At 48.6% G+C, this 14,909-nt stretch overlaps 1 protein-coding gene across 1 annotated transcript in view; it reads right to left on the bottom strand.

Annotated features, from left to right (window-relative positions):
* Positions 1–1,861: 1,861 nt before the first annotated feature.
* Positions 1,862–14,909, bottom strand: part of LOC106575142 (uncharacterized) — a 73,941-nt gene continuing 60,893 nt past the window's right edge. The window contains exons 13-17 of the mRNA XM_045700369.2: positions 13,466–13,576; positions 11,960–12,058; positions 11,561–11,687; positions 10,693–10,829; positions 1,862–7,289 (exon numbers count right to left, since the gene is read on the bottom strand). Of these exons, the coding sequence (XP_045556325.2) occupies positions 3,903–7,289; positions 10,693–10,829; positions 11,561–11,687; positions 11,960–12,058; positions 13,466–13,576 (3,861 nt within the window). The 3' untranslated portion in view covers positions 1,862–3,902. The remainder of the gene's footprint in view (positions 7,290–10,692; positions 10,830–11,560; positions 11,688–11,959; positions 12,059–13,465; positions 13,577–14,909) is intronic.

Genomic DNA, 14,909 nt, shown 5'->3' with positions numbered 1-14,909 from the left:
GACACTCAAACCGGTGTGCCTAGCACCTACTACCATAACCTGTTCAAAGGCACAAATATTTTGTCTTGCCCTTTCACCCTCAGAATTGCACACACATACAATCCATGTCACAATTGTCTCTAGGCTTAAAAATCCCTTTTTAACCCATCTCTTCATCTACACTGATTGAAGTGGATTTATCAATAAAGGATTCTAGCTTTCACCTGGTCAGTCTCAGAAAGAGCAAGTGTTATATCTATGCTTTTCATACCAGTGACGGGTATACAAATGAGCTCTTCTAGAATACAACGGGACACTAAGCCTAAAAAAAAAATGGAACCTTGAACCATTCCTTGAAGTAACCGCTGATCCGACATCACTGGATTGGTTTGAGCAACCTTTCAATTGCATTGATTTCACTATGTTACACATATATACACATACATACACACAAAGTATGTTGACACCCCTTCAAATTAGTAGATTTGGCCATTTCAGCCACACCTGTTGCTGACAGGTGTATAAAATTGAGCACACAGCCACAAACATTGGCAGTAGAATGGCCTTATGAATAGCTTAGTGACTTAACGTAGTACCGTCATAGGATTCAACCTTTCCAACCAATCAATTCGTAAAATCTCTGCCCTGGAAGCAAGCTGAAGATCACCAATTTCTGCCTTTGGAAGCAATGTCAGCCCGAGAACTGTTCGTCAGGAGCTTGTGTTTCCATGGCCGTGCCACAAGCCTAAGATCACCGTGCGCAATGCCAAGCGTCGGTTGGTGTGGTGTAAAGCTCGCCGCCATTGGATTCTGGAGCAGTGGAAACGTGTTCTCTGGAGTGATTAATCACGTTTCACCATCTGGTAGTCCAAAAGATTAATCTGGGTTTGGCAGATGCCAGGAGAACCCTACCTGCCCCAATACAGTGCCAACTGTAAAGTTTGGTGGAGGAGTAATAACAGTCTGGGGTTTTTCATGGTTCGGGCTAGGCCCCTTAGGTCCAGTGAAGGGAAATCTTCAGCATACAATGACATTCTAGACAATTCTGTGCTTCCAACTGTGGCAACAGTTTTGGGAAGGCCCTTTCCTGTTTCAGCATGACAATGCACCCTTGCACAAAGCGAGGCCCATACAGAAATATTATTTTGAGATCGGTGCAGAAGAACTTGACTGGCCTGCACAGAGCCCTGACCTCAACCCCATCAAACACCTTTGGGATGAATTGGAACGCTGACTGCAAGCCAGGCCTGATCGCCCAACAGTGCCCAACCTCACTAAAGGCTCGTGGCTGAATGGAAGCCAGTCCCCAACATCTAGTGGAAAGCCTTCCCAGAAGAGTGGAGGCTGTTATAGCAGCAAAGGGGGGACCAACTCCATATTATTGCCCATGATTTTGGAATGAGATGTTTGACGAGAAGGCGTCCACATACTTTTGGTCATGTAGCGTATGTCAGATCAGTGATTACTTCAAGGAAGGATGCATTAGAAGCTCTAGCCTCAATCTTTAAGTTTCATTCTTTCACAACAGTAGAGATAAAGGTTAAAAGGAGGAATCTGGGATTGGTACATCCAATTTTACATTGAAATTAATGATAACAAATTGATTCTTGAACTTAACTACATTTACCACAATCAAAACAAAAAATATAAGCTTGTTTTTACTCCATTGCATTCACGATAAACAATGTCGGCTCAATTTTAAAATTACCTTTAGATGGTGCAAGCGGGTTGAATCCCATTCCTGGTTAAATTGTTTGTGGTTAGACTGCGCCAACCCCATTCCTTAGCTATTTAGCAAAAAAGTGTCAGATTGCCCCTTTAAGTTAACCAATAAATGAACCATAGAGTTGGTGATAAACAAGACAGTGGTAGATGGTCGAGGTATGATTACAAACATTTATATTGTGATCTTCGGCAAGTAGAGACATTTAATCTGCCATCTCCCCCCGTTTTATTCATTTAGTTTCATATGGCCCCCAAAATCAGATACACAACACTTCAATAATTTAATGCCTACTTCAGTTTGACATACTGCAAACCAACAACCTGAAAATGATGATATTCAATCATGAAAATGCACAGGCTCTGGGGTGAAGTTTCCCCTAGGTACAGATCTAGGATCAGCTTCCCTGACCCAAGATCAGCGTCTAGAGCCAACATCACCAATACAGAGCAGAAGCAATGTAGATCAGCAAGATTAATATGACAGCATGTTTTATGCGTCTAGTAGTGGTCCCTCAACATTCATGGTCCACTTGAGTTCAGTACGGTCATTCAGCTTTATTTGGTTATGGTCGCTATACTGTATTCTATTGCTGAAAATGGTGGAAACCGAAGCTAATGCTTCTATCAATCCAATCCAATCCAGGATGGTCACACTTCGGGTAAAGAGTGGAGAATTGGGACAAACCCTACATTGAACTTTTAAGATGTCAGCACCTTGATATCCAGGCTTATTAGGACAATAAGTACTAGCACCCTTGAAATGAAGGCATTGCTGCAAGAACCCCCCCACCCCCTCTCGCTCTGCGCTGCACTTTGGCAGGAGAAGCAGGAAACTGCACCACACTGGGATGTTTAGGCCATAAAAACAGGATATAGAAAGCAACATTCGATTTTAATGCTAGCCAGACGGGAATTTGTGAATTAATTTATCCAGTCAGGTCTAGTCTAATGCTAATAACAACATAATTCAATGATCAGTACCTTAAAGCAACAACGTGTCGCTTCAATTTTAGTCACCATGCAGAGAATAACAGAGTATATGGTAAACGGCACCTGGAGCATAGCTGCCCCCACTCTGTACATTCTATTTCTATGATTTTTAGGCCATGTCATGTGACAATCTAAAGGCGGCAGGGGCCGATGGGAGGGGAGCAGAAGCTGTTACTGTACAGATAAACAGAAGCAGATGTTCATTAGGCACCAAACATTTTAAAGCATGTCCCAATGAAAATCGAAAATGTGTGTTTCTTATTGGACAAATCCAGTGAGTCCCTCCCTGTTTCACAGTCCGTTTCTTCTGCTTGGTGCCTAATGAACCCGACTCAGATGCCGGTCAGGTCAAAGGTCAAACAAACACAGCACACAACCCACAGGGCATTGGAAAGACATACACACGACATGCCATTCCAGTCTTCAGTTAAGCAAAAATATTGTATGCATTAAATAAGAAATGAACAACAACTAAAAATATTCCCAGTCACAAATGTTTCCAGTTGCACAGTCGTGGTTTCGTGCCTTTGGGAGGAGGGAATCTCCTTTTTTTCCATTTGGAGATTCTTTTCGAGAGAGTGCAATCGTCTGTGAAAAAAGGCATCCTTCCGATTTGCGTGTCACCGAGCGAGACACTTGTAAAACATTCAGGGAATACTTAGGAAATGTCAAAACTCTGAGAATTCTTATCTCATTGATTAAAGTTTTTCGATCTTATCTCTCCAACATACTTGCAGCTTTTAAAAACGTAACTATAAAGAAAATCCTTTCATGTATTAAATAACTTCATATAAAACAGAGGCAAAATAACAATCCCTATTACAGAGGCCTTCCTTTATGGGCTGTCCCCCATTTATCTCTCGCTCTCACACACACACACACACACACACACACACACACACACACACACGAGCTTCATGTTTTACAGCATGTCCATGCAGTACCAATGCAGAATGAATCCCAACGTCGTTATTATGGTTTTCTGACTACGTGGCACAAACATACGGCGAAGAAGAAGCTGATACATGGTTTGGCGTTTCCTTATTTACATGGTTAAGTATTCACCATCATAATCATGGAACAAAAGGAGTTCAGTTTGTCAATGTCCACTGACGGTCCTGTGTGATAGACATGATAGATAGAAGCTCCTCTCCAAGAGAGGTAAAGTAGGCATCATCCAACAGTCTCCTTTTCTACCACTCCCCTGGTCAGTGTGTCAGTTTGGTGTTGCCCCCCCTCTTGGGCGGGGCCGGTGGGGGCCCCCGCCGTAGCGTTGCATAGCCTGAGATGTTCCCCCCCGACAGCACCTCGGGCGGTGGAGGGGGCAGTGCCAACTCCATGTCGTCCATGGTGCCCGAGGCGGGTTCCAGGTTGGGGCCGGACAGGCGGGACGAGGAGAGCGAGCCCTGCCGGCTCACCGACTTGCGCTTCAGAGTCCGGTTCAGGTCATCCATGAAGTTGCCCGGCTGGGGGGCGCCGTTGTTGCTGTTCCCCTTGGGGGGCGAGGTAGGCAGGGGCAGCTTGGGAGGCGGGGACAGGGCTGGGGGAGACAGCTGGTTCCGCTGCAGCGTGGGCGGAGGGGCCTTCTTCAGGGAGCCCTTGCCCCAGGAGGAGTTAATGGTGGCGGGGGGAGGGGGACCGGGAGGGGCAGGCGGTACTTTTGGCTGGGGGTTGACCACTGCTACCTTAGGTGCCCCGACGTGGCTGTCAACGGGCAGTGGAGGAGGGTGGATGAGATCAAAAGCCGGCGGGGGAGTGGGGAAGTAGGCCACGGCGCACTCCGCTGGAGGGGAGGGGAAGTCGGCGGTAGACTGGCGCTGCTGGCCCACTTGACCCACTTTGGCCTGCAGGGCCAGGGGCAGGTTGGACAGGTTCAACTTGCCTGGCTTGGGGAGCGCCGGGGGGCCGGCCGGGGAGGAGGAGGGGTCCTTAGAGGGAGAACTACCCAAGGACACGGCAGGGAAGGATGGGAAGGTGGAGGGGGAAGAGGAGGACTGGGGGGCGAACTTGCTGAGAAGGTTCCTGCGGGACTCCTGGTATTCAGCCGAGGAGTTAGACTTGATGCTGGAGGCCTTCTGGGGGGTGGTGGGCAGGGGCTTCCTGCCCCCCCAGCCAGAAGGGCCCGATGGAGATCTCTTCAGGGGCGAGCATAGGTTGCCGGGGGGGAGAGGGGGAGGCGGAGGGGTGGGGCCAGTGATGGGAGGGGGAGTTGGAGCAAGAGGGGCAAGGCCGGTGACTGGAGCAGGTGGAGGCAGAGGAGGAGGAGGGGGGAAAGGCAGGCTGCTCTCAGAAGCGGGTGGAGGGAACTCAGAGGCCTGTTGCTGGGCCTGTCCACAGCCTGGCTGCCATCTTGGTTTGGCCTTCACCGCAGGAGGGGAAAGGGGGGCTTTGGGGCTCTCAAGTTGATTGGTTGACAGTGTGGACCCTGGGAACTGGCTTGCCATCTGTTTGACCAGGGAGGTAGTGGTGGGCGGAGCCGTGAATGACATGGGTGGGGGCTTGGAGAGGCTGTGCTGCTTGGGAAATGTGGGAGGGGGCTGGTTGGGGGTGTGCACCATCTGGAGGCTGTGCTGCTTCTTCATTGACACCAGAGGAGGAGGGGGCGGGGGTGGGGTGGGGGGGAGAGGGGAAACAGGGTAGAGAGGCTTCCGGGCACCGTGGTGGAGCAGAAAGCCCGGGGAGAAGGTTTTGGGTAGGGCAGGGGGAGGAGCAGCTGCGGGCAAGTACTGCTGCTGAGGAGTTGGGGGAGGAGGAGGTGGGGGAGGAGGTGGTGGGGGAGGCACCGAGAGCTTCTGGGGAGGCGGTGGGGTAGGAGGGGGAGGTGGCGGGGGAGGAGGTGGTGGCGGGGGAGGGGGCGGTGCCGGGGACGACTCTACCAGTCTGGCAGCGGGGGGAGAGAGGCCCTGGGGGGGACCGCTGGGGAACTTCTGGGCCAGTGCCTGCTGGAGGGCGTTGGCACTGTAGGGCAATGGGCACAGACCTGGCATGGGGTCTGGGGGCGGTGGAGGGGGAGGGGGGATGTCGTTGCTCTCCGGCGGTGGTGGGATGAACTGGGGCAGGGTGGCCGGGCTGGGGGGCCCGAGCCGGAGTGCGGCCATGGCCGACCCCAGAGCAGGCATGGAGGGCGGGGGAGGGGGCGGCGGGGGAGGCGGGACGTTGATGTTGTTGACCAGCGGTTTGACAGCCGTCTGATGGGGAGGAGGCGGGGCTTGAGCTGACGCCCTGGGTGGGCTCTGGTGGTTGTTTTGCGCCCTGTGGTGATTGGCGGCGTTCTGGTTCTGCAGCCGGGTGATGGTGCTGTACTTGGCGAAAACTGTGGGGCCCGAGTGGTGAGGGGTGCTGCTGGTAGGCAGGGGCGGTGGGGGAGGGGGTGGCGGGGGTGGAGGGGGCACAGCTTGGTTGTAGCTGCTGTAGGGCTGTGGGGACAGCTGTTGGGGTGGTGGAGGAGAGAGCTGGGGGGGTGGTGAAGAGAGCTGGGAGGGTGGTGGAGGAGAGGGCTGGGGCGGCAGGGAGGGTAAGACCTGGGTGTAACTGCTGCGGATCTGGGGGGGTAGCTGTTGGGGTGGTGGAGAAAGCTGGGGGGGCAGGGAGAGTGGTGTAGGGGTGGGCTGGGGGGGTGGTGAAAGGGAGGGCAAGACCCGGGTGTAACTACTGCGGATCTGGGGAGGCAGCTGTTGGGGCGGCGGTGGAGAGAAGGGCTGTTGGGGCGGCGGTGGAGGGAAGGGCTGTTGGGGCGGCGGTGGAGGGAAGGGCTGTTGGGGCGGCGGTGGAGGGAAGGGCTGTTGGGGCGGCGGTGGAGGGAAGGGCTGTTGGGGCGGCGGTGGAGGGAAGGGCTGTTGGGGCGGCGGTGGAGGGAAGGGCTGTTGGGGCGGCGGTGGAGGGAAGGGCTGTTGGGGCGGCGGTGGAGGGAAGGGCTGTTGGGGCGGCGGTGGAGGGAAGGGCTGTTGGGGCGGTGGAGGGAAGGGCAGTTGGGGCGGTGGAGGGAAGGGCAGTTGGGGCGGTGGAGGGAAGGGCAGGGAAGGCAAGACATGGGTGTAACTGCTGCGGATCTGGGGGGGCAGCTGTTGTGGTGGTGGAGGGGAGGGCTGGGGGTGCAAGGAAGGCAAGACCTGGGTGTAACTGCTGCAGATCTGGGGGGGCAGCTGTTGGGGTGGTGGAGGGGAGGGCTGTTGGGGCGGTGGAGGGGAGGGCTGTTGGGGCAGTGAAGGCAAGACCTGGGTGTAACTGCTGCGGATCTGGGGGGGCAGCTGTTGGGGCGGTGGAGGGGAGGGCTGTTGGGGCGGTGGAGGGGAGGGCTGTTGGGGCGGTGGAGGGGAGGGCTGTTGGGGCGGTGGAGGGGAGGGCTGGGGGTGCAAGGAAGGCAAGACCTGGGTGTAACTGCTGCGGATCTGGGGGGGCAGTTGCTGTTGAAGTGGGGGGGAGGTACCCCCCTGTGGCTTGGGGGGTAGAGCGTGGGTGTAGCTGCTGCGAGTCTGGGGAGGCGGCTGCTGTTGTGGCTGTGGTGGCGCAGCCAACGCAGGGGGCTCCAGTTGTGGGGTCTGGCGGTGCGTGTGGGCAGGGTGGGGGAGGGTGGCACCTCGGGTGGACTCCCTCATCTGTGCGGGGACAGAGAAGTACACACTGAGTACAGGATCACCATAGACAATCTGTTGATACGCGACGGCTTGAGTATAAGAATATTCTGAAGATAAATACACAACGCAGAGGATGAGAGGATTAGAGTACTAGAATTAACGATCAATAGGGAATTGTCAATGTAAATAGGAGTTGGGTTTCAGTTCAACAGCTGTTTAGAATCTGTGGAATGTCACTCCTGAACTCAGAGCTACGTGTGCTTCGTTCTATACATTGAGTCTGGAGCAGGATACTTGTTATTTGGCCATTGGCCCAGTTGTACTGCAAGGACTTCTGATTGGTCAACCCCAGGCTAGGGTGGGGGGTTATAAATGGCATCCTCTTCCTTTGTTCTGTGGAGAAAAGCTGAGGACAGGGGAGACTGAACATCTACCTCCCAGCATAACATTATGATTTGTCCTCTTTGAATAAACCTATTTTTCTCCCCCTGATTTGCTTTGGATTTGTGTTATTGAAGAATAACATAAATTGCTAACAATAAGGGTACGGTTAGAATAAGGATTCGGGTAAGGGTTAGCATAAGGTTTAAGGTTAAGGCTAGGGTTAAGTTTAGGATAAGGGTTAGTAGATAGTGAAATCAGCCCCAGTGTTATGAGTGGGCATTAGGTGGCCTGGACCGCCCTACCGTACCTCCTTGCCCGTCCAAATAAAGTATTTCAATATTGATAATTTATTTGACCGAGATGAGCGGAGACAGAAAGACTCAATCTCAGATAAATCATCAGAGCGAGCGAAACAGCACCCCACTGTCTGAGTATGTGTAGCCCATGTATGTGATGCTGTCTGGACAAAAATAGTATGGCATGTCATACTCTTTTTGGCCAGACAGCATCACATGGGCAAAATATATCAAATCGTATTGGTCGCATACACATATTTAGCCAGATGTTATTGTGGGTGTAGCAAAATGCTTGTGTTCTTAGCTCCAACAGTGCAGTAATATCTAACAATACACACAAATCTAAAAGTAAAATAATGGAATTAAGAAATATATAAATATTAGGACGAGCAATGTCGGAGTCTGGAGTATAAATATATATGTGATGGGATGTATAGACATTATGGACAGTATGTGGATAGAATATTTAGTATATTTGTAGAGTACATAGGATAGAATATTGTATATATACAGCAATAGTTGAATAGGATAGCACTGACTAGAATACAGTATGTAAACATTATTAATGTGACCAGTTTTCCATTAAAAGTGACTAGTGATTCCATGTCTATGTGCATAGGGCAGCAGCCTCGAAGGTGCAGGGTTGAATAACCAGGTGGTAGCCGGCTAGAGATGGCTGTATAACAGTCTGATGGCCTTGAGATAGAAGCTGTTTTTCAGTCTCTCGGTCCCAGCTTTGATGCACCTGTACTGACCTCACCTTCTGGATGATAGCGGGCCGAACAGGCCATGGCTCGGGTGGGTTGATATACTTGATGATCCTTTTGGCTTTCCTTTTGGCTTTCCTGTGACGTCAGGTGCTGTAGGTGCCAGGCGGTGATACAGCCCGACAGGATGCTCTCAATGGTGCATTTGTGAGGGTCTTAGGGGCCAAGCCAAATTTCTTCAGCCTCCTGAGGTTGAAGAGGTGCTGTTGCGTCGTCTACACCACAATGTCTGTGTGGGTGTACCATTTCAGATTGTCAGTGACGTGTACGCCGAGGAACTTGAAGCTCTTCACCTTCTTTACTGCGACCCCATCAATGTGGATGGGGGCGTGCTCCCTCTACTGTCTCCTGAAGTCCACGACCAGCTCCTTCGTTTTGTTGACGTTGTAAGACAGGGGCCAAGCCGGGGCTGAAAGCTTCGCTCTGATGCTTTCCCTGGTGAGATAGTTGTTTCAGCCACTTGCACATTGAAGGAAAGTTGGCGGGTGCACAGTGCACTGTTTGGATGCTGGAATTATTTTTGACGAACGTGAAAAAGGTAACCTACTTTTTGAAATGATTCGTTTGACAAAATCGGTTGAAAACATCACGACTGGTTGTGTTCATGCCACATTTAAAAAGGTCCTTTTTTTAAAATTACTCTGACGTTTTAAGTCATGCCGCTCTCGACTTTACTTAAATAAGTCTATAAAACACACTGCCATTGTTAGAATCTTAATATCAGAAACAGAACTGGTGTTATAACCACTGTTAGGAGGGCATGTCATTTTCTTTATGGTTTTTCCACGTTGCCCCCCACTACTCCCGACAGTAGGGCCTGCTTCCCTCCTTCTCCCGATAATTGAAAGGTGCCGTGCCCAGTTGATAATTACCCCGATAATTGCCTCGAAACTGAACATACACCAAAACTAATTTCACACTACCCGTTTGGATAGAAAAAGCCGGAGACAATGCAACTGTCTGATTATCAGCACAAAATGTCAGACAGAGCAGGCCCTACAAGAAAAAAAACAACATCAGCAACGCTCTCACTAGCTTTCGTTGTTTATGGGACATGCTCCAACTTATCCCATTGCCTGAAGACACCATGTAAGGACGAGCTGACAGTAATTGACCATTTTTGACTGCGGTCATATATTCATTAGAATGCCATTTATGCTTTTGTGGTGATTTTCACTATTTATCAAGCACACTTGGAGCTTATAATAATGTTAAGGCAACGAGTGTTTCATCATTTGACTGTGCATCTTGCTGACTGTGCATCTTGGGTGGTTGGGATATCATATTTTTTTGCCGATGTAAAAAGCTGTTAGTTCCAACATATGCTTCCTGTTTCATAGTTGTAACAAAGGCACTCCACAAATAAAATGCATTTTTACATAAACAGTAACATAAACTAATGAAAAGTAACACTAATGAAAAAGCGTTTGTGTGATTTGAAATAGATTTTTTCGTATTCTAATGTTACCTTCGTAAACACAACAAAATGATTATTTTTGCGACAGCATATATGAAATGTATTAATTAAACTGTTAGAATGTTGCAGTCTGAATGACTGCTCATTAGCTTGAATGGCGGTTCTAGTTTTTCCACGGAAGGAGGTCCTGCAACAACAACAAAAAATCCCCCCATATGGAAATCAAAAGGTGTCCAACTGATTTGTTCTGGCGCCGGCCCTGGTTGAATTGTTACTGATAGTCTGTAGAGCATCTACAGACACACTATCAAAATAAAGTATTAACCTAAAGTAGAACCTTGGTAGCACCAGCAATGAGTGAAAGAAAAATTCTAGCAAAGACAGAAAGGAATGAAACTTGCGATTGAGACAAAAATCAATCATTACAGTAAAAATCTGATGGAGACAAAGAGAAGAGGAGAAAGGAGAGATAATGGAGAGACATATAGAGAGATGAGAGGAAATACAAAGGAGGGATATATTGGCGTGAAGAGGAGAGGTCAAAGGGGAGAAGAACTAACCCTGGTGTTCTCCTCCATCTGCGTTCCTCTCTTCCAGGCCTCAGAGAAGATGGAGCTGACCACGCTCTGGGAGCGCCCGTGGCTGGAGGCCGTGTCCACTCCACTGTCTGACTGGCCCGAGTGGTTCGACTGGGACTCTGGGGGGCACACACACACACAGCCATGGAAGAGAGCCGCTAGATGCTGATCTTGGGTCCGTGTTGCATTTCCCCACTAATGGTTAAGGTTAGGATTGGGCAAAAGGAAGCTGATCCTAGATTTGTACCGTGGGGGAAACTTCAGCGGAGCATATAAACACTAGATTCTGACCTAAGCATTGGCTAACGAGTCTCTGAAGCCACCAAACTGCCATATTAGCACTCCCTCTTTTGCAGATTTGGTTAATGGGAGTGAATGTGTAAAAAAGGGTGAATCCACATGTCTGTAGATAGATTAGAGCTTTATCGTGTACCCTCAAAGCCACAACAACTGATTCAAGATCACAACTAGAATACATTTACCTACTGCTAGACAGGGGTTGTGGTCAACTCCATCTGAACTCCAATTCATAAATTGAATCGAAAAGTCGTCATTGAAAATAAATGGGCAATCAATTAATAAATAGCATATCAATCTCTACTGAATCAACATCATCTCAAATTGAGGTCAATTCGATTTGGATACCAAGCTGATCCCGGATCTGTGCTTGTCAACCAGGTCCCCCAAGCTGATCCCGGATCTGTGCTTGTCAACCAGGTCCCCCAAGCTGATCCCGGATCTGTGCTTGTCTATCACAGTCCCCCAGCCATTTCCATTAAGCCTCAGTGGACCACCGTGGACATGAGCAGCTGATCCCAGACCAGTTGTAAGCCCTGGAAGGCTGACTCACCGGGCAGACTGGCTGAGCCGGAGCTGGAGCCAGAGCGGATGCTGGAGGTGGAGAGGGAGGACCAGTCGTAGGCCGCCTCCGTGCGCTTCATGGCCTCCTGGTAGTTCACATACAGCTGTTTCCCGTACTACACCACCGCCACCGTGGGGGAAAGAGAGAGGTCACGGTTGTTTATTAAAGAGAAGCGCAGTTGCTAATTGGTCACATTGAATGTTGTATTTTGGTTGCATTGTTCATATATCCTTTAATATTGTAAAACAATCTTAAGGGAAACAAACTTAAAAAAAGAAAATGTTTAAGTAAGCTTTTAGTTTAGGGGTCCCCTTTTGGCTTGAGAGAAAAAGTTCTATATAGCCTCTAATAGTCATGTTTAAGAGTGACGTGGAGGTTAAGGGTTACCTTGGCGATGCGAATGCCGTTGAACCATTGGTGGAGGGTCCTGACGTCGTCACAGCACAGATACTTGATGTACTGGGACTTCTTCTGGATCTGGGGGTGCTGAACACACAGAGACATGCACATACGTGTTACCATGACAACACAACAAATGTAGTTTCACTTTGTTCCTAGGAGGAGGAACGGACAATATGGAATGGCCAATCAGGCTACTCACAACTGCTGTCCAGAAGATTGTTCCCATGGGCTAAATTGCCATGATCAGTGGTTTCAAGTTTGCATCCGTACCTTTTTTACGGGCTGATCATAGCGGAAAAGGAAATAATTCTGCATTTCCCGCTGTGTAAACACATTGCAAATAGGTTCAGGATAACTCCTCCGGATAAAGTTGGGTAGCTGATATTCAGAGTTTAAAAACAGCCAAATTGATTACTCACAGGAATCAGGACTAATAAAGCCAATGCAATGGGCGTTTTATTTTTATTTTTTTACAAACGTTGGGCCTTCCACATGAACGGACATTCCTAAAATTCCATTGCGGGCCACATGGTAGGCTGCACCCCAGTAAGCGTGGACCGACGCCAATGTCTTTTTAGACCCGTCTTATTTACTAACGGTAGGCCCACCACAGATGGACATTCCTAAAATTCAATTTCAGGTGACACTGTGGGCGATACCTCAATAAGCACGGACCAACACTGATTCCTTTTGGATTTGTTTTTTTGGCCCTGTTCAGACGCCTTTTTTTGTGCAGTCTGGACCGGCCTGGATTTCCACATACGTAGGTTTTTGGTTCGGTCCGGAGCGAATCAAACCAATCATAGATGTCCATGTTCAGATTTTGTCCGGTCGAGACCAGCCTTGATTTGTCCCAAACATAGACAGCTATAAATTCCATCTTTTCAACTTTCATTCAGAACTGATCTCAACGTCCGGAAAATACACATTTTCAACGTCCATTCAGCGCCTAAATTGAACCTAACTTCAACGTCTGGAAAACATGTATTTTAGCCGTCTTCTCAAAGTCATTTTCCTTACTAGTACTATTTGAGTTTTACTGAGGGCGGCAAATTTTCTGTCTCGCCTTGGGCGGCAGAGCGGCCAGGACCGGCCCTGATCGTTCCGTTCCAGTAAAGACATTGATTCCAAAACCACCCTTGATAATTGCCTTTGTGCCTGTTGGTTTGACTACAGCTAAAGATAGGTGGGTCAACATTAATAATATAGGAGAGTGGTGCCTTAACACTTATTTTTGGTGTTTTTCAGGGTCTGTGCTTTTAGAAAGAAGTGGCCTCAAAGGATATCATTACCCAGACCCTCCCGGGACCACAACCACTCACACAACAGATCCATCTTAATGGGCTTGTCCAGGCTCACCGCAACATCTCTACTCTAAAAATGTTCCACCCCTTGTCTAAAAATGAGTTAGCCCATGTCCCTAATCAATTCTCCACAAGGAGCAGAAGTGGAGTGTACCATTAGGTGAAAGGGGGAGGGGGTTTAGCTTACCTTAAGGGCCAGACAGTAGTCTGTGGGGGCCTTGTACTTGCTGCGGTAGTCCTGGCCGTAGTACACATTAACGTGGTCCAGCTGTAGAAAGCATACCAGGTCCCTGGAGGCCTATATGGAGGGAGACACAGGATTCTTATATTCACATATGATTGATTATATCATATATTGCAAGGGTAATCAAATACTATTTGAGAAGGTCCAGTCACAATTTCCTAGGTGACAAAAGGCCCGGATGGATATTGTTGTTTATCTGCATAGTAACAAACCCCAACCTCACAACCCCAAACTGTCACACCACTCTTTTGCAGTTTTAAAAGGTAATTTCCTGTAATTCTACACATTTTGCCATTGGACAGAGATAACATTTCATAGTTTTAAAGCTAATTTCTTGCAATTTGACACATTTTGCCATGTCTTGTGTGTTGATATGATACCGGAGTGCCTGAACAAAATCAATGGCGGACCCCTTGGGGTCGAGACCCCTGGGCATGTAATCTGGCCATGAAAACTACAAGATCTAGATAGCTGGTTAGCCTAACTTACCTACCTAGCGAACATGGGACAGTGGATTAATGGGACAGTTGAATAACTGGACATTTCTTGACAGGTTAAACAGCTCTGTAGGTCAGTGAATGACAGGAGGAAAACTGCCCATGCACTACCAAATTTCTAAATACCCCTTGTGCCTTCTTCTGCAACTCAACAGCAGTAAGATAAAAGCTCGACCGATTTTGGCGAAATTTTAAATAAATTGTCTGAGGCTTTAGACTAGAGAAGTGTATATTGGAGAGAGAGGAGAGTGAGTGGAGATATATTGACATATAATTGATGATGTGATACTGGTTACAGACTGGCCAAGGTCCATGCCTAGAGGTCAAACTGGTTTGATAAGGTATTCATTCAAGTAGAGGTTGAAATATGCACTGTTTGGCCAACAACGTGACAAATCTTATTAGATTACTGGTTCACTCATTGCAGAATTAACACCACAGGGTGGCATTGTATATACATTTTTAAAAAAGGAGACAACCGATGGGATAATCAGAGGACAAGAATACGGAAACGGTGTGGGGCAGAAATTAAGGTTCTAACCTAACCTCAAAATGGGAAAATATTTTGAAAAGAAAACAAGTCCAAGGTTTACTTCCGTTTCATGCCTTCTGAACACAACCCTGGGCTAAAATCTAAAACACACACACACACACACACACACACACACACACACACACACACAGGGGCTGTGGCTGAGAAATATTGGTCTCCGGGGGTAACCAATGACCCATGATGCAATAGGAGAAGAGGCACATGCTCGGTCGATCCCTGTGGAGTCCTGTGTCATCATATCCAGAAACAGGAAATACCAGAGAGATGGGGTGGATCTGTTTCTCATTAACATGTGAACCCAATACACACAATCACACACACACACACACACACAATC

This window comes from Salmo salar, chromosome 17, assembly GCF_965601325.2.
Source record: "Salmo salar chromosome 17, fSalSal1, whole genome shotgun sequence".
NCBI classification, from domain to species: domain Eukaryota; kingdom Metazoa; phylum Chordata; class Actinopteri; order Salmoniformes; family Salmonidae; genus Salmo; species Salmo salar.
Note: the sequence above shows the minus strand (reverse complement) of the source record. Positions and strands in the feature narration are given on the sequence as shown.